The sequence below is a fragment of the Vanellus vanellus genome, assembly GCF_965231255.1.
Source record: "Vanellus vanellus genome assembly, chromosome: 5".
Taxonomy (NCBI): Eukaryota; Metazoa; Chordata; class Aves; order Charadriiformes; family Charadriidae; genus Vanellus; species Vanellus vanellus.
In genome coordinates this window covers 1,880,827-1,908,705 of record NC_138910.1, presented here as the reverse complement: position 1 = coordinate 1,908,705, position 27,879 = coordinate 1,880,827, and the positions used below count along the sequence as shown (strand labels likewise).

Below are 27,879 nucleotides of genomic sequence, written 5' to 3'. Positions count from 1 at the left end.
GTCTACTAGGAAAAAATGCATCGAAGAGGAAGCTGAACTCTAAATCTTAAAATGGTTTTTGTGAGTGCAGATGTTGCTTAAATCCAACACTCTGAAGATGGTAATCATTTATCAGAGCTGTACAGAGTATTTAAAAGTAGAAATAAATACTAGTACACACTAGAAGACAAGGTTTAATAATTGATAAAAATGTACAAAAATATTCCCATCAGCGAGGTTTCCGCACATGGACCACAGCGGCCACTGCTGCTCACGAGCAGGGCTGGCAAAACCTTCCCCAACTGGCCAGAGGCAACCAAAAAGGAGAGAGACGGGGCATCCGCGGCTTCCTTCCCCCACGGGAAGGCTTGAGCGAACCCCCACATTTGAGACACGGCTGCTAGTGAAAGGTGGTGGTACATTCTTCAGCAGGTTCTTAAGGCAATACATTGAAATTAATTTACAATTGGATTTTTATTTTCAGATTTTCTTAATGTGGAAGATAAACACTGAAGTGACGCCTGGAGCTGTTCTGGATGGGGTTTCAGGGGAACGCAGCACTCTGCTGGCACTGCAGCGAGGGGCCGGTCCCATTCCCGTCAACCACATTTCCAGGGCTCTGAAAATTTACCATAAAAATTCCCTCCGAGACAGTACTTAGACACAAATCTCAGCCAGGAAGTCAAGTCCTCTGTTTCGTACAAAAGCTCAACATTGGTTTGGCCACTGACGCAGTTCACAACTGAGCAATTCCAATATCTGATATTTTTTTGCAGTACAGATCAAGAAATGGATTCATTACTCCCCTTCTGTTGCCTTCCCCTTTCCAAAATAAAAATAAATCCATGAAACAAATTAAACCACAAGGAACTATATTAGGAATCTCTCTAAAAATGAAATGTTACCTGCCTACGCCGGCCAGGAAAACCCACGTTACTACCTTTCTAGGAAGGACCGTACTCAGGAGATGCTTCGCTAGAAAGGTGCCAACGCGTGCCGGGGCCCGCAGACAAACCCAGAGGGCAGGAATGTGCCCCCACCGCCACGTGCCCTTCAGAGGGCTCCCCTGGCGGCGAGCAGAGCACCCATCCTGCCCGGCAGGTCCAGGACAGACAGCTCTGCACTCCAAATCTCATTCACTTTGCTAGATTTGATGGCAGGCCCGTGATAATAGTACTTGAATGTATTTATGCAGTGAAATTAAAAACCACTGTTATTTCAACAATGGAACTCAGGATATCAGAACCCACGTCCTGAATTAGACATTGGTTTCTTTTATTATGCCACAATGTAAACATATTTGGTATAAATAATGTTCTCATTGATCTTCATCCAGTTGTTCCAAAAGAGTCCTCCTCTGTTTTTCCAGCTCCCCTTCACTCAGCTCGCTGCCAGAAGTGTCCCAGTTCCCCTGCGGAGAGAAGCCAGGTTAGGGGTAAGCACCGTCTCTTTGGGCACAGCCTGTGTCCCACCGTCACCCTCGCGGCCCCCAGAAGGAGCGGGCAGAGCTGGGGAGCGCAGGGCACAGAAGGCGGGTGCTCAGGAACCCGAGAGTGACAGCAACCACAACAACACGCCGGGAGGGCAAGGAGGAAGGCACAAGCTGTGTCCGCTTAATCACACCCGAGTTCACTTCTCACCAGAAGATGCCACATTAGGCCATGGAATGGGGCATTTCAAAGGCATCTGGAGACCAAAGCAGCTTATTTTAAGATAATATAAAAAGCAGACATCTGCCCTCCCATCTCCTCTTGGCAGGTGGAACGTATGGGGCATTATCCGGGAGGACACCACCACCAGCACAACCTCGATAACCAGAGCGAGGCAAATAATTCCCTCCTCAATGGACCCCAAAGATGCTGAACCAGAAGTAGTTTATATTTTTCATTCAAACACTTATGTGTCTTTGAAAGTACTGTTGTAAGCCCCTTCCAAACCCAGCCTAACCCAAAAGCCTCGCAGCAAAGAGCAGGAGTGCAGCCACAAGCATTTCCCAGCCTGAAAAATGCAAGAATCACGGAACTTTGTACTGCTAAAATTTTCTTCCCCTGCCAGGACAGCACCAGCCTGGCACCGCAACTACTAAAATTCTGGAATGCGGGTGCCACAGACACCCAAACGTTTAACCAGCTGTGCTGCTCCTCTCTTTTGAGATCAATCTGGCCAACTGGACGGAAAAAAAGAATGCAGTTTCATCCTACATACAACTTTGTCAGAGTATGGACCAAGCTTCAGTACTGGCTGTAAAATAACGTGCCTCATTCACACTTTATGTCAACGAGCAACAATAAATAGCATTTAATCAAGTAGTGATTTCACACATCAGTACCAAAACGCTAAATGAGGGCACAGAATCTGTATGATTAATCTCTGCTTGAACATTTGGTCCTTTCTATCTATAAATGGACCATAAATTAAGCTTTAGCACCTTACTTAGAGTAAACCTACAAAGCTCAAGTACTATCCTACAGCATCCTTCTGATACATAAAGCCCAAAGCATCAGATAAAAAGGAAAAAACTTACAGAATCTTTTCCAGGTCGTTTTTTAGTAGGAGATTTATGTTTTGATTCAGATCTTTGTCTAGCTCTATCCTTTTCGCTCTCTCTCTCTCTTTCTTTTTTGTCTTTTTCTCGTTCAATATCTGATTCTGGTGAATCCTATGTAAATAAAGGGGAAAATATTAAAGATTAATATTAAATATATTAGACATTAATTGATAGAAAAGCCACACCTCAGAAAAGTCTGACTTCATTTCAATATAGACCATATTAGAAAAACTGCTTCAAGTGGTTACTAATTAAGCACATCCTATTAACCACTGCAGAAACAAGTAATGGAAAAACATTACTGAAAAGTGTTGAAAAGAAAAGGAGAGATGTTTGATCAATACAGAACTTTCACCACTCTCAGTGCATGCAGAGGTGGGACATGCAGGACGCCGTATGACAAATCCCTTCTCTGCACAAATGCCATCCATTCCGTAACAGCTCTGGAAAGGGTGAAGTCTGGGAAATGTTCTGTTACATGTCTGCTGGGCCATACTTCGACACTTTACAGCTGCTGGGCTTTTACTGGATATTAACCATACTGCGAGGGATTAGGTGGCACAACTGATTTCATTCCATGTTCCATCCCAGTGTTGCTGTGCTTATGTGACCTTGTTTGTGCACTAGTGTCTTACTCAACATCTAACAATTAATGTCCCTCTCCTTGTGGACGCTGTCCACTGAAGGGCACAGCTACCTGCTCAGAAATTACAGAAACAGAATAATACATCGGTTTTTAAGAGTTGCAGCCAAGATGAGTTCAGAGACCTAAACTTCTCTACCCAGGAAAAAAAAAAAAAAAAAGTTTCTTTGGCCTCAACCAATACACAGAGCGAAAGCTTTCTTTCTGCTCTTTAGGTCCTTTTGATGCTCCAGCGCATTCGGTATCTGAGCTTCTAACACAGCCCTGACACTGCAGTGGAGCAGACAAAAGGAATGATGCTCAGCATAAGGCCAAAGGAAAAGATGTCTGGGGTTCTTCCCAGCTCTCCACAGAAAAGATGAATGCCAAGATTTGCCACGATAAACGGCAAATATTACTACTACAGTCCTTTGCATCTGCCTGAGTCTGAGTGGTTGCAGTTAAACCCCAAATTTAGCAGTCTTAAATGGTTTAATAAGGTATTTATAACAGAAAATTATGATGATATTAATATGCACCCTCCAGTCTGATCTCACACAGTCCCTACTCCAAAGACAGCTGGATGATGACAGATACCTAAAAAGGATTACTGAGACCATGAGGTGTCAAGTTGTCCATTAGCCAACTCAAAAAAGTTAAAGTTAACTGCACTTACAGACTTATGTCTTCTCTTCTTGCTCTTTTTCTTGTGTTTTTTTGACTTCTTGTAACTTCTCTCTGCAGACACAGGAAGAAACAAACATACGTCAACAAAACGATAAAGACCCAGCAATAAAATAGTAACACTGATTTAAAAATAAACAAAGAAAATCTCATACCTGATTCTGCACTGGAAGAACGCTCAGAAACTGATCTAGATTCTGAACGCTGCCTTTTCTTCTTTGAATGGCTATCATCATCCTCAGACTCTGAGCCCTTGAGATACAAACCAAATGTGGTTAACGAGACGACATCATTACGAATAGCTACAGAAGTAGGTTTTCAGACATCATGAAACATCTTACCGAACGGGAACGTGATCGCTTCCTGTGATGTTTTTTAGACTTTTTAGAATGTTTCTTGTTCTTTGAATGATGATGCTGACACTCGTGCTAGAGTACAAGAGAAGGCAAACGTTATCACCGGTCGTAAGGACAAAGCAAGAAACTGTAATAACGTTTCTCATCATCCACAAAGGCACCTACAGCTAGCAGTGGTTAATAAAAACCCCAATAATCACATATTCACTGTATCAAAACCCATAAACCGCTACCAGTACTGCCATGTTGAAGTTGTAATAAAAAGCATCCAGGAGCAAGGAAGCACACCGCTCTGGACATGGATGCACACAGCTTCTATTATTACACCCATCCCCATTTCAATGCTTCCAGTTAAAGCCCCGGCTCAAGGTGGCGTAGAACATACTGCGTACCGTGCTCTGCCAAATTTGATATTCTGAAATTAAGCCATTTTACAATCTCTTACAAACTCCAGAAAATGAAACAAAAAACCCCCAAAGAGCACATGCTGCAAAATCGAATCCCACATTATCCGGGAAAAAACAGCACCTTATTCAACAAGAATGACTTGTCAAAACTTCTGCATCTTAACGTTTAGATAGGCTGCAGTAAAAGTTAAGAATGAAACTAAAACTACATCACCCCGTTTGTGCATCAGCAAAAAATGGGCTACAGTAAAAAAAAAAAAAAAAAAAAAAAAAAAAAGTACATCTGCAGAGCTTAGTATGTTCTTGAAGTTCCAGATTTGTAGTGAATAAGATACTGCATAAGTTCTTTTTCCAATTTCATCACTTTTTGTATGAAATCACAGCAAGAAACCATTTTTCTAAAATAAACCTGGAAATTCTGATGTTAACTGCCAGAAATTCTTATAGGGAAGCAGATTAAAAGAATAACTATGCATCGAATAATATCAAATGACTGTAACATGTTTCTTCAGTTCCTTACTTTCAAAATGAGGTTTTAATATCCGTTACTTTTAGGTAAGGCAGAATGTCCATCATAACAGAAACTGGTAGAATTCGTTAAATCCCTCTCTCTTCCTATACAATTTAAGAGCAAATCAACCAAGATTTTTTTGGTATATTCTCTAATCAGGACAAAATAAAGTAATAATTACCTCTAGTACATGCATGAAATCTTTAAATATTCTTTTCCTTTCAGACTCCAGAGTGATGTCTTCGAATGCTGGTTCCTTCACAAATCTATCTCTGATCTGTGAGAAAAATAGTAACGAAATACTAATATGAAATACAGCTATCCAGAAATAAAAATAGTAATAATAAAGATAGATGATTTCAGCAGTTGAAACAGCCATTGTACTGTCATAAGGCTAAACATTTTTTATGCCAGCTTCACAACCAAATGCTCTTCAGTAAATCTCTAACGGACAGAGGCATGCAGAATCAGACTGGTTTTTCCTCCATATGCCATTTACACCACGCAAACTTGTTAAAAAAATGCATTTTTATACAAAGTAGGCTCTGACAAGAAAGGTTTTTAAAGGTTATTTTACCAGAACAAAGTTATAGACTTTTAACCAGGCAGAGCGCTTTATCTCCATTTAAATTAAGTTCAGGGGCTTTGTGTGACTAGGTTTTTTTTTTTTTTTTGAGTGGTGTTGGTTTGGGGTTTTTTTTTGGGGGGGCGTTGGTTGGGTTTACGGTTTTCTTGTTTTTATTTTAAATTGTATTTATATGAAAGTATCAATAGAATGCAGTTTTATTCACATCAAATTTCAAACTTTACTGAAGAAACGGGTCTAAGTTATAGAAACAGAAACACTAAGTGCTTAGAGAGTCCAGATTTACTCACAAAAGCCTTAACATGCAGCAGCCTGTGAAATACATTTGCAAAGACTTTCATAATTAAGTGACGATACATACATCTTCCCAGACAGCATCCAATTCAATTGGCGGAGTAGCTTGCTTCAACATACTCTTGAAGGCAGACTCTTTCCGCTTCATTTTGCGAGCTTCTTCTTTTTCCCGCTCTCTTTCACGGGCTTCTGCCTTTTCTAGCAGCTATGTCAAACAAAAGTTGTAAGATCATTTCAAAGATATCAAAATGGAAGACTAGTTAATTCAGTTTAATGCAATTTTTCGGAAAGCCCAACAACAGTTCACCTTTAGAGTTTTCTATTAGTCAGCTGGACATAGAGGAAAATTAACCAATTACTTATTCTTAAAGCGTGCAGCCACCATTTCTCAAATAGAATCTAAAATATAGTTAATGCATCATGCAAGCCAGGACTACAGAAACACACACACAGGATAAAAGAACCCTCAGGAGAGAAGTTACGTACAAGTGAGAGAACATTACTTAATTCTGACCACAGAATTTTTCAAGTTGAAATGTTTATGTTTTGAATAAAGATATACCTCTGCAATCTTTATTTTGGGAACTGGTATCAGGATAAGCAACTCTAAAGCACAGCATCTCTCTCAAATATTACAAAAGTAGTCACAGCACTACAGTGAAAGTAAGTGCCAATTCTTGCTTTTACAAGAGATTTCACATTACAAGATTTTGAACATTCCTACATGTTAATACTTACACTGTTGAAAGCCAGCTTGATATTTCCTGCATCTAACGTAGTAGCTCTTTTAGTTGAACTGATGACCGTAACAAAATCTTCAAAAGAAGTATTCACTTCAACCACAAATCCTTTATCCTGCAAGAAAATTGCTTCTTTGGCATCAGGTAAGTCAGGAACTCTCACTTCAGTGCTAATGCACATGACATTAACGCAATGTGAAATCCCATCTCCCAGCAGCAAAGAGTTCACTTCAATGATATATTTGGCATTAAAAGAAGAAACCACATAATGGAGCATTTTCCCCCCTCTCACCTTTAGGATATCTTTTATTATCTTCTTTTCATCATGGTAACGTGCTTTCAAGTCTTCAACATAGAACTTGAAAAGATCAAGTGCTGTTGATCCTGATGAAAAAACTAGATAAGTCAAAAGCTAGCTCTAATAAAAGAGCTGCATTTTTTTAAACATTTAGAAAATATACAAATAACCCTGCTCTGTTCTGCCCCAAACCCAAGACCTCCACCTTACTTTCTACAGGGTTGAAAGAGACAGTATTCGTACCAGGTTGACCAAGCATATTAGTGAATCTGATGTCAGAGCTTATGGTTGGGTACAGCTCCATCCAAGAGGACATTGAATGTAATTGTCCATGCTCGTGCAGTTCATCTAAAAATAGCTGAAAAATAGAAGTGAAATGGAAATTTGTAGTCACTCATTATACTTCTACTTGGCTAACAGCTGGAATGGATACTTTTGATAACTGGAATTCCATTTTTGTTAAAATGCAATTGAAAAAATAATTTTTTACATCATAATTTCTTCCTGCCTTCATCCACCATTTACTATGTTCCAATTGCATTTCCTTTCTATTCAAATCTATTTCCTCTTACTTTCCCCTACTCTTGCAGCTTTCTGGCAAACAGATGTATTATACAGCAGACAAACTGCTACAACATTGATAACTGATGCGTTATACACACCCATTAGCCTACCCTGACAAATTAAAAATAACATAGAGTATCTAAGCACACAACACATCGAGGACAGAAAAAGAAAGTCCACCAACCTGAAAAGATTCTCTATTTTTACGCTGCCGCCTTCTTTCTCTAAGCAAACTTTTCTGTTTTTCTTCTTCCTCCTCTTTTTCCAACGCTCTGATATGTTCCTCAAAACAGATCAGTGCATCCTCCTTATCCATGTCTAGCAACAGATAACAACAGGATTATAAGAGTAGAAATTAGGTATTTCTTCACGCTAACTGTAGAAAGTTTCTTAGTATGAGATAATGGTTGCCAGTTGTTACCATGAGTGGAAGTTTCATTGAGCACTGAAATATAAAGAACTGGGTGGCAGCAAAAACCAGCCTCCCCCAACCTGGATAAATTACCATTGCCAATACAGAGCACAGAAGCCTTTATGAGGAAAGTGTTGTGGATGAGTACTTGTGCAATCTCCCCACATTACCACAGGTATCTTAAAAACACAGGACAGAGGAAAGAACGCAGAGCATCCTTCTCAAATGCTTTAGCAACTGTGTAAATGCACGTGCTGCTTTTAAAATACAGGATCAACTCATTTATAAGAAAAATGTGCTCATAATGGAAAAACTGCCTTCTCACTCTAGAAAAGTAAAAAGGAATTCTTTTTCTAGGAAAACAAACTCAGCAGGACCTCAGTCTAGCAGAATGGAGTATAAATATTTGCACCACAGATTATGTTGTCAAATAATTCTTCAGATTTCAAAGGCTAACAACTACTAAGGCAATACAATCCCCACAAAAGGTATCCTTTGCTTTATCATCGAGATTAATCAGTAATGATTTTTGAAGCTGACACCTGTTTCCTAGAAACCAAACAAGGCAGGTTCCTTTCTACAGGCTGCTCAGCAGGCGTCATAGCAGCTCTGCACTAGGCAAGAGCAAGCCATACCCGGTCAGGAGTCCTCACTGCTAAAGACAAATCCATTCCCTCTTCCAAAAGAAATGCACAGACTTTTTACGTACTCTGAAGTTCCTCATCTTCTGCAAATGTAGGATTGTCCATCAGATACTGCTGAGCCTCCGACCAAGTAGTACAGTAAGTGACGTTAGCCATGTTATCTAGTATGTTCTTCAAAGCTTCCCAATTCCTCTTTCGTAATTGTTTGGCTTGTTCCTGAGGAGAAAATGCATTTTTTTTGTTTGCTTGTTAAATCTGAGTTATACACAAAAATACATGACCCCTCAAGTTTGTTCTCCAAGAAAACACACAATTAACCGTTCGTTTACACATAAAGCAACATAATACAATTTGGACCTACATAAAATTTTTACATACTATATTGCTTGCATCCACAGATAAACCATTTCAGTACTATTATCTCCAACAGTTCCCGACAGACGGGAAAAGCTCATGAAACAGTGCTCATCTTTTAGAGATACTGCTAAGAAACCCTCAGTACACTCAGTAAATGATCAGTGCTGCAACAAGGTACTATGGCCCACTGTGCTGTTGAAAAGCAGATGTAAACCAGATGGGCAATTTCTTAGAGCAGCACTGTTTGATGGCTGGCCTCTTTCTGTTTGTTTTGCTTTTCGGGCAAGTGCGGACCTTAAAGCTAGTCTCACTTCAATCAATCTCACAGTCCTGCTACACAATTTGTTTCTAATTGCCCGTTTTCCATCTACCCAAGGATGCTGGGTAGTGAAGGTGAACTGACCAGATACAGTTAGGGTCAGATCCTCAGCGGTACCATATGCACTGTGAGGTTAAAGGAAACACAGCCTTCTGTAACAAGCCCATGACAGTTTCACAGCCTGACTCAGAGCAGTTCGGAATAAAATCCATCATATAATTTATTAAAATAATACTAAAAATTAATCAGATAGAAAAATTAGCAGCATAGTATTTCATTAAGAACAAAGACTTTTCAAAGAAACTGCTATTGTATCTGCCATACAGAGTCAAATGAGGGCTTCACCTTGTCCACCAGCAGACTGCAATGAACTAGCGGAAGATAACAAGAGCGATCTACTCCTAGGGTGCCTGCCCCATTGCAGACAGGTAGCTTTTCAAGGAAATTTTGGTCTCCAAAATGTTACCCAGCAGCAGTTAGTTCCACAACTTCAGTTGCATACTGAGCAGGAACAGACCTTCCAATAGCTTGTTTAGGTTAAAGATTCATCACGTTCTGCCTGCTAACTCTACTGAATGCCCCTTACATACTGTGTAATGAGAAAAAAGGAAAAACTGTCTCCAAATTCACCTCTACAAAATCAGTCATAGTTTTGAAGACTTCCACCAATGCTTTTTTCCTTGTCCCCTTGCCCCACCACATCTTGCTAAACTGCAGCTCCCTCTCTATAGTGTCTCACAATTGATAAACCTCGCCTCCCTTCTGTTCTTGTCTCTCTCTCCCTCTCCCCTTTTGGAGAGAGAGTAAATTGACCTGTACTCTGTAAGCAGTATATGCTTCACACTAATGCAGCAACGTTCTCATTTGGCTTTCTATGCCTTTCTGGCAGATTCCTCCCCTGCCGTTAGCATTTCAACTGTCCCTGAGCAATACTGCACTGTTTTCTTTACTAAGAGAGATAAACTAATTCACATATAACAAGTGAAAAGATAAATTTGAAAGTTACCTTCTCCTTTTTAGACAGAAAAAACAAGACATCTTCATAAATTTCAAGACGATCACGCTCAGATATTGCATTCCAGACTTCCATCTCCCCAAACATTTGTTCAGCTTTTCTGTACAAAGCGAAGCAAAAGCATACAATTACTTATCGGTGAACACTGACTTAAATTGTCCCATCAGCTTACAACAGACTTCACTAATGTTACTGTAAGTAGTAAAGCTTTTGTATGACATCTCCCTCATTTTCTGTCTTGGCAAACTTTTTCTGTAACACCTTCCTATCTCTTATGAAAAAGAAAACAGTTAGAAATTAGAGCTGATGTCACTATACATTCCTCTCCACAGAAGCGCAAGTTCACCTGCAGTTCGTTACACTAATATTTTTATCTGAGGACGAGCACGTGTTCAGATCACTGTTCTAGCAAACATTATATGAAATCACATGTACAACATTTTCAACAAGCTTCTAAGATACACCTCCCTTTAGGCATGAACTTCCATGAACAAGCTATCAGAACTACTTTGTTCTTAATGGCAGGTGTAACAGAAAACTCCTCTCAGAGCTATCTTTTGTTTCTACTTATTAGAAGCTCAACCCATTATTCATCAGCACTTCACTCTGAGTTGTTTTTTGCCTGGGTCTTCAATACGTTCTATGAAAATGAGACTATTTGTGCTCCTATAACAATTTCAGTTACAGGCTTTTCCAGGGTGAGGGCGTACAAAGGCTGGCACTCACCAAGAGCAAACCAGCAAGATCTGATTATTAACTTGGCAAGCTAGTAAAGGCTGGAACTTCATTTAATATAGGTCTTACTTATATCTTGTTGTGGATGTCATCTTTTCGTGATTTTCAAGAAAACGCTGGAACGATTCTTTAGCTTCTTTGTATTTTGATCTTGCTTCTTCTTTCTCTTCTTTTTCTGTTTGAACTTTGTAAGCATTAAAAGCTTGCTTTTTTTCACTTAATTTTGCCAAAGCACTTCATATCAAAGAAAAAGAAAACAACAATGTCAACTATACAAAAGGGATTTAAATTAGAAAAACAAAACCAAAGGACCAAAAGACAATAGACTTGAGTAATCCAGATTTTTGAGACAAAATTAAATATAATCTAAACAGCCAGTCATCATCCTGTCCCTCCCTCAGGATTAATGAAATATGATTTATAAAAAGCAATAAAATTAAGTACACACTTACTAATAAAAGCAGTTAATAATAAAACACAAGCTACCATTATGCTTTTAGATTGCATTTACACATTTCACATTATAATACTATTTTTATCGTAGATATCAACGACTTTCCTGCTAATTTTCATAGCAGCCACTCATTTTGAAAAGTAACCTAGAAAGTTTTCAGCTCCGTCATTGTAAATGAATGCTTTTATTCCCGAGAAAATAATATAAGTAGCATGAAATACAACCAACAACTGCCACATCTTTTCCAAATGAAAAATTAAGCCTAGGATTTGAATTTCTTTACATAAGAAAGGAACAAAGTTCCCTGACAGTGGTACATGTTCAGAAGTGCACAAATATCCAGTAAAGTCAAACTACCTAAAATAGTATTTGTGTAGAAATTCAAGGAGGAAAGAATCAAGCAGTACCTGTATCTAGGATCATTAATGATCATTTTCATAGCTTGCTCCCAAGAAGCATTGGATGGTACTCGCTGTAAAGACATGAAATCATTAACTGATTAGATTTGGAAGCAACATTCAACAATGACCAATTCCTTAAAAAAACGGCCCTTAGGAAAAAAAAAAATCCCCCACAAAAAAAGCACTAAATTTTCGAGGTTAGGACAACATTCTTTGTCAGAAATTTTATTTAAACTTTATTAACAGTCAACATGGAAAATGAAACAAGGTAATTCTGGGATTATTGCAATTTCTACAATAAATTCTTCTGGAAGTTTGTCCACTATACAACTATGTTGACTCACTAGACAAAGCACAAACAGATCTCATGCACTCTGAGAGAAAAACAAAACCAGTCTCCTTTTACTCCTACTAAAGCAAAGATAAAAAAATTGAGGGCTCAGACAATGATGAATATATTGAACAGGACTGGACCCAGTACCGGCCCCTGGGTAACACCACTTGTTACAGACCTCCAACTAGACTCTGCGCCACTAATCACAACCCTCTGAGCTCTATCTGTCAGCCAGTTTTCAATCCACCCCACTGTCCACTTAAATAGTTTTAGAATTACTAGTTTATAGGGAAGAAAAGTGTCTTTAAATCAGACTAGCTTATGGAAACACTGCAAACTAAATCTAACAGTTTGTCCTTTTTCCATAGGGACCTCTACACTGTCTGTCTCTGAAGCATCTTCTGAAGCTGTCCATCAAATCACTCACGATTCCAGTTTGAATTCTGGACAAAGACCAGATAACAAGTTTGCATTACAGCGTGGGGATCACGTAAAAGGAAGAAAATAAAAAGAAATCCTGACCTGACAGCCCTGATGAAAACTCAACACCTCCCCACTCACCCAAAGAGCTGAAAAAAAGTTTAAACTGTGTATGGTTTTCACTATAGTGCTCTTTTCCCCCATTTCTTGTCTAGTACAAAAGTTCTCTTCCACAAGTTAAAAATTCTTCACAAAAAAAATTCTAGCATTCTCTAACAGATGCGGTTTTTGTAGTTCAATAAAGCATTAAGAATAGTTGACCAAAATACCTTTTCTTTTAACAGTTCTTTAAATGCTTGCTTTGCTTCTTCCTTCGTATTCCATGTATAGGTCTTTTTAACTGGTTGGGCATCATCGTCCTCTTTCTTTGAAGCAGCACTATATACAAAAATCAGTAATTTTATTATTTAAGCACTTTCTTCCCCCCTAAATTAGAGCCACTGAAGTCCTAAGTCACCATAGTCAGATAGAATGAGTTTTTTAAATAGCAACTCAAAGAAAAATAATAATGCTACACATTAGCATTATACACTACACATAATTATTGCACATTACACAATAATGCTATGTGTTGAGGTTTAGGTTGGGCTGGCCACTAAACAAACAACAGTTGCTCTCTCTTAGCCCCTCTCCAGAAGGGGAAGGGAGAGAGGCTTATGGGTTGAAAAAAGCCCTAAAAAGCTTTAATGAAATAATAAACAATAAAAAGAAAAGATAATAATATTAGTAAGAAAATAATGAAATATATACAAATATATACAAAACCAATATGCAACACTGCAATATTACAGGGTAAGCATATAACGTTACTCTGGGAAACTCTTCCAGCTACCAAAAAATTATGAAGTGTTTGAGGCACAAGTGTTCTCTGTGGAGTTTGAGAGTTTTGGGGGCGGCTTGGCAAGGGCAGGATGTTAATCTTTCTGAAAATAGATTTAACGCTCCTTCCTCTCTTTCTTATTCGGTATTCTCTGTCATTGATTCATGTTCATGTTTTACTGCAGAAACAACTAACTGTCAAAGAAGCCTGGCCACCTACAACTGAAGATAAACCAGATCCCAGAAGAAATGCAGAACTGCAGAGAAGCCACACGCTTTGTAGTTTCACTTACTCTGCTGAGGCCTCCTGCTTGGAAGAGTCGTCTGCTGCATTAGCTGCAGTTTCTCCACTCTGTTCCTGCCCAGCAGATGCAGAAGTCGCTTGTCCCTGTTCCTCAGCTGCGGCCGTGCCAGTACTCTCATTTTCCCCAGAAGAAGCTGCAGTAGATTCTGCTTCGGGGGCTGCTGTCGCTGCAGAAGCAGCGGTGGTGGTAGTAACAGCTGCGGCAGTTTCAGCAGCAGTTGTGGCTGTGGTGGCTGCACTTGCTGCTTCTGCTGCAGCAGCTGGAGCAGATGTCGTTGGAGTTGATTCTTCAGGCTTTGTGCTGTATCAAAAGACAGGAACAATCTCAGACAAGCATGGGACAACTTAGTAGTTTAGGGAAATGCGCAGTTTAAATAAGTTAATAAAGTATGAAATAAGAGGCTTAGGTCTAGTTACAAAGAGTTCTCAGAAGAATATAGAACAATCTTAGCTCAGACAAAGGAAAAGATTTACTGAAACTGTGTATCTATGTAGATCAATCATTTCAGGCAAAAAGAATCCTAGAGCATGTTATTTGAGTTTTTAGATATTAAGCCACTATTTGGAATGAAAAGCTGCAAGGACAATGTTTAAACATTCAAGGACTAGATTCCACTTTTAAGAAATAGGCAGCTTAACGTAAAAAACATTAGCATACCATTAAAAACATACCTGTTTTCTTCAGCTTTAATCATTGCTAGAGGAGAAAGGGGAAAAAACAATCAAAATATAGCTTAAAAATAGTTTATATATGCACGTATGCACGGCATAACTTATGTTAACACGATTTAGTAAAAGCATAGCTTCAAATATTTTTGTTACTATCAATAATTTTAATATTTGTGCTATTTGAAGACTGAAATCAATTCAGAGTAAAACAAAATTTAGAAATCCCAATAAAGAAAGATTAGGGTATATAAAGAATGACTTGCTGGTTTAAAAGAATTATTTCAACTTTAAAACACTAGTTTAAAAAACAGATTAAGTCAGCTTTACTGAAACAGATCCTTCCCTTTTTTTTTTTTCTAGCAGTGACTGATGCTTATTTTTTAAAGTACTTTTTAAAATATTTATTTCTTATCCCAGCTGATTATCCGGATTTTTCATTAAGATCTTATTTCCCTTACAATACCAAGCAACACTGTGCTAAAAGGGAAAAATACAAGGACAGCATCATATGATGTTTGTACTAAAGGGGACATAGCCTTTTGTCCTGGTTTGAGGTGAAACAGAACCAATTTTGTTCAGTAACTTCGTTTCTTAGCTGGGCCTCTTCTAACTACTGAAATTAACAGCATATTGTGCAGACAGTGTTCACTCTCTCAGAGTGATAAGACCAATGTTTATAGCTGATGCCCAGGCATGGCATGCAGAGAGGCTCCTGCTTATACTTATTGCTATAACCCCCACGGCCAACCAACTTTGTTATTTGCCCCGTTGGAGGGTCGGAAGCGGAAAAGCACAGTGGGGTCCCACCTGCGGGGAGGTGCGGACAGAACAGGTGACCCAAAACTGACCAACAGGGTATTCCATCCCATCTGCCTCATGCTCAGTGTAAAAGCTGAGGGATCAAAGGGTCAGCGCTCTTCCTTCAATGGCTGACATCTGAGGAGGACTCTGTTTGTCTGCCTGTGATCCCAATCCTGAATCCAGATCTGGAATCCAGTTCCCATCCGTCACTGAGTCCAGCCTGGGACTGCCCCAGTGCCAGCCGGTGACGTGATTGTCACCTCAGGAGCTTGATATGGTTCTGTATATATATTATTTTTATTTTATTATTAATATTTCATTGAAGTAGTTTAGTTCCTTCTAAATTCATGTCTCTTTTTCCTCCTCTGCCTCTCTTTTTGAAGAGGAGTAGAGGGCAGCATCTGTCGGTCCTGTCTGGGATCCCTCAGGTCCCCAGTAGTGGATTTTGGCCTAAACCACGACACCTTTATAACACAGAAGGGCAATAAAAAATTAGTAAGATTTTTGCCACATCTGTTTCTCAAAGTTGGGGTTTTTTTGTCAAAAATGAAAAGCAAATTGATACCTAAGCAAAGCCTTACACACAATTTTGCCTTTCAGGAGACAGCCAGTACTACTGCTTTGAGTATAAAACACATTACTGTTTTCAAAATTCTTCCAAGACACACACACACAAAAGTAATTCTTACTCAATTAAAAGCTATACTGTATTACAGAAGTTCAGCATCATTTTACCCTGGTCTCCCAAGCGAATGAGGATTATTACAGCAGCCCCTCTGCCTCTTGTCTTCCCCCAACAACCCAAACCCCTTCACAAATCCTGAGTTCCTACAGGTTTCCAAAGGATTGGTGGCTAACAGCCAAATCCTACAACCACCCTAAACCAAAGACTTAAAGCATTACCTACTGCTAACACAGAGAGCACTCACACAGCCCTCAACAAGCCACAGCACATCACAGCCTAATTCCGTTCCTGTTTAGGGACACGAGGGGGAGCTGATGATGCTGCCACAATATAGGGTAGAACTAAAGGTATAATGGAAAAAGGGACAGTGATGAGGTGGCGAGGACACAGGAGACAAGACTGTTCCATAGAAAACTCAGACTGCATTAACTCTACTACATAAAGCTTATTTCAGTAGATTTAATACCTAACAGAAGTTTGAGTGCTATGCTTTGACATCAAATTTTTGCCAAAAGTCATGCACCTGCACAGGCTGCAACTCACTGCCATCCCCCCTACACATTTTTGTTAACATTACCTTCAAGATCCTCAAGCTCTTTGGGTTTTGCCCAGCGTGATTCCTTTGTTTGGGAATTATAATAGTAGGGCTTTCCAGAATCAGATTTATACTCTTTCCAGGGGCACTTAGACAACAATTGCTAATGGACAGAAAACAAAAACATAAAATTAAACTTACAGTGGTGTTTGAAAATTAAAAGGACAGCTAGAAGTGAGCCACAAGCCAAGAAATAACTTAAAGACCAATGAATACTAGGCATATACATTCCAAGGAAAATCCTCCCTAGAGATAAACACACACATTACTTATCTAAATATTAAAGAATGCCATTTTCAATAATGAAAATTTACCTAAAAATTGAGGGAAATTGTTGAGAGTTTTGCCCATTTTGCAGCCTCAAATTCTACCAACATAAGGAGTGCGATAAAAACATTTTTGCCTTGTTTCTTATTTTAAGAGCCTGCTGCCATTGGGAAAAAAAAAATAATCTATTTGCATAGCTATCCCCCTGCACGACCGTTATGCTAGTAAAATCTTGTGTTCACATGAAGTCACACAGTACAGTAATCTTCACCTGAATTTAGTTTACCTCAGCAGGTGTTTTGAGATCATCTGGCTTCTCCCACGTAGATTGCTTTGTTTCAGTATTATAGTAATATGTTCTTCCATCAGGTGATTTGTGTTCTGTCCATGTAGATTTCTAGGAGGGGGTGTGGGGGGTGGGAAGATATGGTGAATGATGAACGATAATTGCTGACCAAGATGCTATCAAAAGCCACTAAAAAGTTAAATACGAGTGGAAAGCAGAAAAACCTGTTTAGAGTGGTCTTCACTAACAGAACTGTTGGTTGTGGCAGTTTGCTGGGCTGCACAAACTACGGGATGCGTTGTCTGAGGGCGAAACAAAACAGAGCTCTGAAAAGACATTCTGGTTAATATTTGTTTTTCGTTTGAATGTGTATATTAAATATTCTAAGTAATTTAGCAGCAAAGGAAAGACAGCAAGCCAAAATCTAAACACATTGAAGTCAGTATTGTTTTCAAGAAACTACTTCTTTGTGAGAAGAGCTATTAAGAGTCTCTCTCACCCCCCTCCCATTCAGCAATCCAAGGCAGCAATTACCATCAGAAAAGAAAGCAAAAGTGAGTGTGACCTGACCCTAACAACTCCAAGTGAAAGTCCCAGAAGCACACCACGTTTTACAAACTAAGAAAACTTTGCTTCAAGAAGACCCTGACCTCAAGAGTTTAGTGTGAACTCAGGAGTACCTTCCTACTGCTTTTCATCAACAGTTTACATCAACTCTCCAAAATGAGGACTGGCAGAACACAGCTTCACCCATCTACTCTGTTTCGGTTACCAGATCTGGCTGAGGAGAAACACCTTCCTTATAGGTCCAATTGTTCAATTACACTGAATGCAAATCTCACAGAAATAAAAGGACAGTTGATATTCACTGATATTTAATAGTTAAGCTAGGTAAAACATCCCCAAATTTTGAGCAAAGAACTCCACAACTTACAAATGGGGTATCTTTGAGGCCACATGACTATTTTTACAGACTCTACCTCTTTGTTACCTAGCCAAACTATTTTCTTCATCATCTTAAAATCTAAAGGTAAATGTCTAGGATAACCTCTAGACAAGTATTTTAATATTTACAAAATTTTTAAATAGAAATCAGACAGTGACTGAAAGTTATTCATAGTCATTCAAGATGCCATGAAAGACAAATTTAAAATTTGAGATTACTTCCAGATGACCTGCCTCTGTGTTTAAAAAGATTTAAATATTGAGATATACAGCACTAGTTCTGCTCCATCAGCCATTTCCCATCTGATGGAAAGGCGGAAGAGTACTGAAAAATCACCTCATGAAGTAAGTTTGGCCTGCATGCCTCCTTCCCGTTCAACCTACGTTAAATCACCTTCCGTGCAACCTACCCAATATTTATTACTGAATTATGCTGTGTTCCCACAAACATGGAAGGAGACACTAACAAAAGCAAATTTAAAATAATGTCAAGACATCAGGGATGGGAGGTGGGGGAGAGTTAAGCTAAATTACCAATGAGCAGCAGAATTGATGAAGTTGTGATAACAATTCATAGAACCATAGACTGGTTTGGGTTGCAAGGGACCTTTAAAGGCCATCTAGTCCAGCCCCATGCCATGAGCAGCGACATCTTCATCCAGACCAGGTTGCTCAGAGCCCCATCCAAGCTGGCCTGGAATGCTTCCAGGGATGGGGCATCCACCAGCCCTCTGGGCAACCTGGGGCAGTGTCTCACCAACCCCAGATCAAACCACCTCTTCCTAATATCTAACCCAAATCCTTCCCTCTTTCAGTTTAAAGCCATCACCCCTTGTCCTACCACAACAGGTCCTGCTAAGTTCTTTTGAGGTTAGTACTTTATATTCTTCAAACACCACAGGGATGTTTTCAAAATTATTATGGGTAACTATATAGGTCATTCTCTTTTTATTGCTAAAGTGTTTGGTAACAAAACTCTTGCTAATAAAGGTTCCAATAAATCACACAGGGCTGAAAATACCAGAACCTTGACCTGGCTTCCTTTCCTAAGCGCAGGTGCGTTAAGGTAGTGCAAGGAAGACTTAATCGTTGCCTACCAAATTTTGCTACACACATTAGAACTGCAAAAGCAAAACATTCATTAACGTGCAATAGGCAAAAAGTTACCCAAACATAAGAAAAAAAAAATCTGCTTATAAGCTGATTACTGATATGAAAGGAAAAAAGAAAAGAAAAAAAAAAAAAAAGAGGAACAACACAGAAAGAGGACTAACTTTTAATCTTCCTCAGTGCAAATAAAACCCCAACTCTACCCTGAGTAACTATCTAGCCCAACACTTGCAAAGATTTCAATTTGAAAACAGCTTTAAGCTAACATCGGTATCCAGGCTACAATTCACTTGCTGCTCAGGTAGGTCAAAAAGACCTAAAAACGTCACAAGAAACATGTCACATTGCTGTCCTACATACTAGAAAAGCTAGAAACAAACCGACTTCAATGCTCAGAAATGAGTGAAAATATAACAGAAAACACACCTACTTTAACTATTGACATTAATTACAGACTGACAGTCAAATAAGCACAGAAGCGCCATATGAGAAGAAAAACAAGATACAAGTTTTTCTTTTAAACCTGTAAAGCCATGTATGCACAACACCACACTGCCATTACAATCTGGAATTTTGGTTTTCACATACCTGAGTTCCAGGAGGTGTTACACCTGACAAAAATAATACAAAAAAAAAAAAGTTAAAAAAAGAGTTCGGTTACTTTATTTTTCTATATAAAGACTCCAATTAATCAATGTTTGAAAGAAAAAAATATTTCTGGGAATCAATGAAGTTGTCAGTTACTGAAACCTTAAATCACGTTTTACAGAGAAGTAGATTTTATTTAAAAAAAAAAACTTCACCTAATTTTGATGGAATATTTTGAAATGGTACCAAATTGTTTACACTTACCTACTTGCGCATCCATACTGTTCACCCCTGGCTGTAGAAAAAAATCAACAGATATTTAAGTACTGAGTGCAATTGTAATTAAATCATCGATAAATACAGTAGATATCCAAACAAGTGCTTTCAGCAACAAAATTATCTGCTGCTTGAAATACGGTTTCCTAGCTTCCCATCACCCACATAATTATTACTGCTACTTAAAGAAGTGATTAGGAACACCAAGCTACTTTTCAGAAAGGCAATATATATAATAAACTACACCATGGGGTCCCTTGCCGTCATTCCAATACCCATCTTTATCTGCCAAATGAGTAGGTTGGGAGGAAAGAAATAAAAAAAAACAAACCAAAAACGACATTCTGAATTTCTGCTGAAGTAGCTGACTAGGCTTCTGTTGTAATTATGTGGCATAAGCCTTTGAACATATTAGTGTTGAATTTGATGCATTCATAAAACTGCTTGCAAATAACCAAAGCTCTCGCAGGTACCCTCCTTTCAAACTAAGGAAAAAGATTAACAGAATTCAAATAGAGTCTGCTCAATTTCTTTCTTTTTCTGTAGGCAAAAACATAGCTTGCAGGTTTATCTTTTGCTAAGGTTTATCTTTCAGCTCTTTTCTACAAACTTTATTAACAAAAAACTCCTCTCAAGTAAAAAAGTAAAAATTGCTAAAAAGAATTAAGAAATTATATTGGATCAATTAGGTTTGGTATTATCTAATAGGACTAAACCAGGTGAATCGTCAACAAACTTTAGGCCTTTAAAGTGCATTCTGTATATTAACTATTTCAGCTACTCCGTGTGTACGCATAGGTCCACAAGTGTAAGTACAGTCAGTTAAGCAAGGCCATCATTAAGTTTGTCTCCAGTAAGTAACCCTTCTGACATTTTTTTTTCTTGTGCGTACACTTACTTTTCCAAATGCCATTCTAATTTGCTGTGTATTGTAAGAGCAATCATCTGACCAAAATATTCATTTTTAGGAATTACACTGGTTCTAATCAGCTTGTGGGAAGTAAACACTTCTGTAGATCACAAAACAGACAGTGAAGTGGTTTGAAAGTCCACCACACTTGGATAAAACCCTGCCAAGACCAAAGAGCCCTGACACCAGTACAAATCACCCAGTTGGGCTCAGTGAGCTTTAGATTACATTTTACGCTTGAAGAAGGTATTTTATTTATAGCCAAAACTATATCAAGTCAACAATCTCATGAAGTTTACCAAGCAAATCATCAGGACTGCAAAGGTCACAATTTTTTACTCATCTACAAATTACTTTAAATTAGGAAGTGGTAAAATCCTTCCTTTATTTCTGCAACACTTTCCAGGCTGTGGTATGCACGCCATAGCAGAGAGGTACAAGAATGATGCCAACAGACAAATGTTTTCTCATGTGCATGCAGAAAGGTGTGAGCTCCTGCTCTCCCTGCCAAGGGGGTTAAGGGCAAAGTTAAAAACCGGAACCCTCAACCATGCTACTTTCCTCCTAAACACCAGATATCCACAGACTTAAATAAATCAAGATTTACCCCTAGTCCCATATTAGAAAACCAAGTGATCTGCCTTCTTGCCAAAATATGTAAAAAAATAATACACTAAAACTCAAAATCAGACTGATTTTAGTGCTGATCCCTCCCTCCCCCTTTAAGTCTCTTTTGGCCATAGAATTCTTTAAGATTTTTCTCTGCAGGTCTGAAATTCTTTCAAATTTTTCCATGAACTTCACCTGTCAGAAATCCGTAACAACTTCCGTATCACTAACATCCTTCCTACTTGGTAACTTCTAAAATATTTAGTGTATTAGGAAGTAGCTATATGAGCACAAGAACAAATGAAGGACGGTTCCCGAGAATTGCTTAAGGAGTTACTAACTTTTACTTAAATTACACTAAAGCTGTAACATACACTCACATCTCATTTAACAGAGACCTGCAGTGAGAAAGAAACTTGTAACTAACAGGCAGGTTCTCTAGTGTCTGATAAAGCCCAAGCCCTAAACTGAAGTTTTTCTCCACTGTTAAGATAATTAACATCCCTTCTCTGGTATGATTTCTCAAGTCATCTAGTACACATCAAGGTGACATTACATCCTTTTCCTAATAGTCCCTTCTCTAGTTATTTTGCAGAAACTTTGTATCTTTGTAATTTTGCTCTCATTACTCTGGAGGGCAGATGGACTACTTTGCACACATGTGGTTAGACATAGCATATTTAGTAGATGAATTAATGACCTCTTCAGCAAACCCTTAACGAAAAAAGAAACTTCATCTGTAATATCTGTTAACACTTCCCTCTCCATTTCCACCCAAATAACTTCTTCATACCTTTACTGATTTCAGCAAACTTTACTCAAGATATTAAACATGCTGAATTTCAGAAACTTTTACAAAAAATCAGGTATGTAGTGGTCAGACAATTAGTCCTCCCTCCAAACAGCCAGAATTCACGCTGGTTCCTGCAAACCTACAGCAGGTGAGGCACAAGTGAGGAGGCCAGGGGTGCAGGAAGCAGAATCCAGACAGAAAAAAGAACGGAAAAGCAGATACAGAGAAGAGTTTGATGAAAGACTGATTAAAATCCACAGGACACCAAGTATCACTAGCTCTACCTCTTGCAGAAATTTTACTTTTTACAATAACTCAAAAGCTAGGTAAAACTTAATTGCAATTAGCACTACCTTTTTTTCATAATCCAAGAAAACAAAGGCATATCCATACTGAAGTAATGACAGCAACTGACACAAAGACCTTTTAAAAACCAGAACAGTTAAGTTCAACTCACCGGAACTGTAGGCTGCATAGCAGCTTGAGACATGTGAGACATCATCATTCCAGGCATTACTGACTGCATCATTCCAGGCATCTATAATTAAATAGTAATTCAGATGTATTTGATGATATTTTAAACATAAAATATGAGGATTATTTTATTTTTAAAAGCAATTACCTGGTACTAGTTTTTAATCCCCCCAAAACCCCACACCTTTTAAGCACTTGGCAACAAAAAGTAAGATAGGTCTGTAGAATTCTGATTCCCTTAATTACATTCCTACAAAATCAACATTAGGAATAACATGTCCAGGGTATTCCAAAGTCTGATACGAAATATGAACAAAGATGACCATTTAAACTACAAAAGCACAACAGTAAATTATAAGATGTGTGATCTGTTAATAAGCTATCACTGAAATCCTAGGTTAAAGCAGGAAAAATAAAGGTTGGGAAAGATTTCTGCAAAATTCCACGGCCACACGGAACAAACTAAACAAAGGAAAGGTAAACTCAGATTCTAGGATTAGTTCTGCTCATGTTTTTTGACAACTTTCAACCTATCTCTTTCCTCTTACCTCACAAAAAGGAAGAAACATTTTACAGGGACACTAGAAGAATTAATTTTTGCAAAGAACTTCAAGATGAAGAGAGCTATTAAATTTAAACATGAAAGCCCTAAAACAATGCTGAACACTTTTTTTAAAGGTTTGGGAAAAAAAACCTTAATATAGACAAACAATATTAAACCATGTAACAGGGTGAAGTTGGTAATGGGGACACACCACACTACAGAAATGAAAAGTCTGAGTCTAGACTTGCATCTGAGTTTGAGGGGTGGTCCAATGAGACCAAAAAAACTACAGAACTGCCACTTGGATAAGCTAACTTTAGCTCACATATTTATGCTTATAGTCTCAAAGGGACAGTTATGCAGAAGTTATGCATCACTGAAGTGATACACTGAGAGAAGGTCAAAAATGCTGCTGAAAAAGTGTTCAGTACCTTGCATGTTTCCCATTATTTTTGCTGATCCTCGTTTTTAAGAGCTAACAAGCCATAAAAAAGTGGCAAAATGAACAAAATATATAATTTAGGTCATTATGAACATGAACTTTTGGCCACTCATCCCAAACAGGTCTCGAGAAGTCAACCCCCTTCAACCTTTCAGTTATGCCCCTTTACCTTTATTGTCCTTGGCAGGCTGGCCAAGTGACCCCATCCCCCTGTATCTTCAGGGAGCATCTGGTTACCACTCTCCTCATCTTGCATCTCGTGCGGAGAGAGGGATATGTGGTAGGGCTACTGCTCCACCCTCAAATCCACAAGGTTTTCTTGGGAGGGTGAGGGAGGAAGGAAAGACTGGTAGGCGGCCCCTCCTATTCCTCGCCATCCTGTAGAAGCAGGAGAAGAAAGCACTCTTGCCCCATCGCTACTTGCAACTAAGGGGGCTTTGAGCGTGTGGAACTTCTTAAAAGCCCTGGCTCAGGTCCTGAAGAAACCTGAAGAAACCCTGTGCACTGCCCGGTTTCTGCAGAACACTAACCCAAAGTCAGCAAAGTAAAAAAAAAAAAAAAAAAAAAAAAAAGGGGGGAAGCAGAGCAAATTATTTTCCAGAAGACACTCCTCTGAACAATGCTGACAAGAGGCCGTTGCTATTATCTACACGAAGTACCTGTCCTACATGGGTTCAGCTCAGAAAGGAGGAAACAAGCTACAGATTATCCCATGCTGCAAAGCCTCACAAATAAACCTGCGATATCTGCTGGAAGAAAGAGCTTATCGTTCAAGGAAACAAGCCAACATGAACTGATACTTCCAGCACAATAGTTCCAGTGTGAGAATATCACCGTCCTGTCCCATCCTTAAGGCTGTAGGGTAACTGAGCCTCTAATCTCCTCTCTGCCATACCATTTAGCTTTTTACTCTACATCTACCAAAAAGTCCCGAGTTCTCTATATTGCTCACTAAAATATTAAAGACTGAAATATTCAATACATGAGAGGGAGAACAGTGGAACAGAAGTTACAAAAGAACTATTAAATACAGGAATAAAATAGAACTGCTACTTAAGTTTCTAATGAACACACACAAAAGCTCATGCCATTAGCTGTCTTGCTAATGGTCAAATCCTCCTCATCTTTTAAAATTGCATTATTTTTTACACCAGAAGCTCTACTAGGCTGCAAAAGCGTGTTGAAGATTCCTACCAAGCCTTTATACACCAGGTAAAAAAAAAAAAAACACAACAAAACCACGCTCTATCCAAGGTACTGCAAAGGAAGACATTGAGTTGCCAGCATGACCTTGTGGGCTCTTCTCAAAGGGTTAATCTTTCTTGCCATCCTCTGTCTGCTATGGTCTCCTCTATCCCTCTGGTCTCGTTGATGACGCTCAGTTTCTACTTACGCAAACCATCATCACAAATAGTATCTATCTAGAACATTTATTATATTCAGAAAGAGAACCGCTTCCTTTAGAAGTTCAGAATTTAATCAGGAACTACACAGGAAAGGATCTTCTGTTATTGAAAATAAAAGCTTTAAGTTTGCAAAAAGCACAGATATGATTCTGTCTACTCTACCTGTCAACCCAGGTTCACATCTGTCAATCTGAATGGCCAAGTTTATTTTTCAATCACATTACACTAGCAACAACAGTATATACACAAAACTATAAACCACTCCTTAGGATTCAAGAAGGAATTCTGCAAAAATTGAAATTGTGAGAAATTTCTTCCCTTGCATTTCCCTATAAATTTAACCTGTGTAGATGTAAGAGTTAGCCAAGAATTAAAGAAACATGAAGTCCTCTACCTTTACTACCTCTGAAAAGAACCACTACTTTATGTTTCTAGTACACATTAGGAGGAAAACCTTACTTCTCAAAAATATAAAGAAACCTACCAAAAAGCTTTAATAAAAAACAAATTATGGATTCATACCTACTGCTATTTACAATTAAAGTTCCACATGAGGTGCATCAATTACGTGTTACAAATGAGAAGATTTTCTGCATGGATAGGAACTATGGCGTAAAATAACCTGAATTATTTACCTTACCATGTGCAAGCTACTGTGTGAGACTTACCTATTTCAGGGATTACCTGACATCATTATGTGAAGAAAGAAAAAAAATAATCTTGTAAAACTGTCTTACCTGCCCCATTGGCGGTCCTCCCATGGGGGGCATCATCTGAGGCATCATACCATGTGGAACTGGCGGCATATTTGGTGGTCTCTGACCCATAGGGTGCATTCCCATGGGAGGATAATGTGGCATGCCTGGGTGTCCCATCTGAAAGACAGCAACAAATGAGGAAAATCAGCATGAAGCCAACAACCCCAAACCCCACAAAAGCATTAATAACGAAGAGTTGCTCAACACTGAATTGAAAATGATTTGGGCAATTTTAGATTGATATTGCAAAGCAGCAAACACGATCATTCACTATTCTAGGTCCTCTAGGGCCAGAGTTAATCATAATCAACAAATCCACTTAAAATTTCAAAACCAACATCCAAACGAAAAACTCTCCACAATCTTTCATCTTATGGTTTGTCACAGAAAAACATACTAAATTTAGGAATCCAACTATTTCTGCATGCTCTTCCAGACAATCACGATCAATGCAAGTAACCCTGTGGCACAAAAGTCAACCAGAGAAACAAAATATCTTCTACTCCTGATGTCAAAGTCTGAAACAGCTTCTACACTGACTACCATCCCCACCTCCACACTTCCCTAAAAACCTGAATCCTGTTGCTGTTCTAACACTTGATATAGACACACTGCTAGTACAAGAATGGATACAGACAATTTTTCCTATGTTTTTTTTAATTAGCAAAACATAGTAAGAGCTTTCTATTCCAGTCAGAAGTAGCAGTTCTAAGAATACTTTAGGATAAACCCTGGAAAGCATTTTACTTTGAAAAATCATAGAATCATAGAATGGTTAGAGTTGGAAGGGACCTTAAAGATCATTTAGTTCCAACGCCACTGCCATTGGCAGAGACACCTTGCACCAGACCAGGTTGCTCAAAGCCCCATCCTACCTGGCCAGGAAGAAGAATTACTTCCTCAGATCTAGTCTAAGTCTCCCTTTTTCAGTTTAAAACTGTCACCCCTTGTCCTATTGCTCTACTCCCTGATCAAGAGTCCCTCCCCACGTGTCCTGTAGCCCCCTTTAGGTACTGGAAGGGGCTATAAGATCTCCCCAGAGCCTTCAAACATATAACATAAATATACACACAGAACATATACCTTAAATATACACATACAGAAATATGTTAGAAAAGTGCACTACTTATATTAATATGAAAACTATTCTTAAGCAAAATATTTTAGAAGGGTCCTTAGCAGGAAAAAAAAACCCACACAACTAACGCTTCTCTTTGATGTTTTTAAAAACAATTTTTCTATTAATTTTTTTTTTTTTGTACCAGAAGACTCTCTGAAGCTGGGAGGGGGTGGTTCACACAAAGAAATCACAAACATCTAGAAAGGTTTGAAACTTCAGACCGTAACACTTAACCCCCGGCTACATCCTCGACTCTCACAAGACAGGCGGTGACAGACTGCCCGTTAACTGAGCCTCAGACGCCGTCCAAACCACTGAAGGTACAACAGTGTTTCCTCAGACACTCCTCAAACGTAACCCCATTTTCTTTTACTTTCTGAGGGCCCTGCCGGCCAGGAGCCGTTTCCCGCCTCCCCGGCGGCCGCTGTGGCGGGGGGCTCGCACGGCGGGACCGGCAGTAGCTCCCCTCAGCCGCACACCCACCCACCCACCCGCGGGGCTCGACAGCGCCGCGCCGCCTCCGGAGGCGGAAGCCCGCCAGGGCCCGCCGCTCTCCCCCGTTCTCACGACCAAACCGGCCCCGCCAGGAAGGGCCGCGTCCCCCCCCCGCCCTCACTCACCATGAGGGAGCCGCGGTCGACGCCGCCGGGCCGCATCGAGGGGCTCAGCAGGCTGCCCCCGCTGCACCTGCCAAGAAGCCGCCCTCTGAGTGGCTGCCGCGACGAGGGGCCAAAGGGC

At 39.2% G+C, this 27,879-nt stretch overlaps 1 protein-coding gene across 5 annotated transcripts; it reads right to left on the bottom strand.

Annotated features, from left to right (window-relative positions):
- Positions 1 to 155: 155 nt before the first annotated feature.
- Positions 156 to 27,826, bottom strand: PRPF40A (pre-mRNA processing factor 40 homolog A). 5 transcript variants are annotated; one of them, XM_082483188.1, is made up of 26 exons: positions 27,762 to 27,826; positions 26,001 to 26,138; positions 22,855 to 22,935; positions 20,074 to 20,104; positions 19,810 to 19,832; positions 17,391 to 17,492; positions 17,167 to 17,277; positions 16,596 to 16,716; positions 14,536 to 14,560; positions 13,853 to 14,164; positions 13,010 to 13,118; positions 11,933 to 11,997; positions 11,141 to 11,305; positions 10,328 to 10,436; positions 8,711 to 8,861; positions 7,774 to 7,907; positions 7,269 to 7,383; positions 7,020 to 7,123; positions 6,726 to 6,842; positions 6,055 to 6,192; positions 5,289 to 5,384; positions 4,175 to 4,261; positions 3,989 to 4,085; positions 3,826 to 3,887; positions 2,504 to 2,638; positions 156 to 1,390 (listed from the first exon to the last, which is right to left on the bottom strand). In XM_082483188.1, exons 1-26 carry the CDS (start codon positions 27,795 to 27,797, stop codon positions 1,298 to 1,300), a joined length of 2,757 nt encoding a protein of 918 aa, XP_082339314.1. In that variant the 5' UTR covers positions 27,798 to 27,826; the 3' UTR covers positions 156 to 1,297. The 5 variants fall into 5 exon arrangements, with proteins under 5 accessions (XP_082339314.1, XP_082339315.1, XP_082339316.1 ...); XM_082483189.1 differs by having other exon boundaries at positions 7,020 to 7,111; XM_082483190.1 differs by having other exon boundaries at positions 17,391 to 17,468.
- Between the last annotated feature and the right edge of the window lie 53 nt (positions 27,827 to 27,879).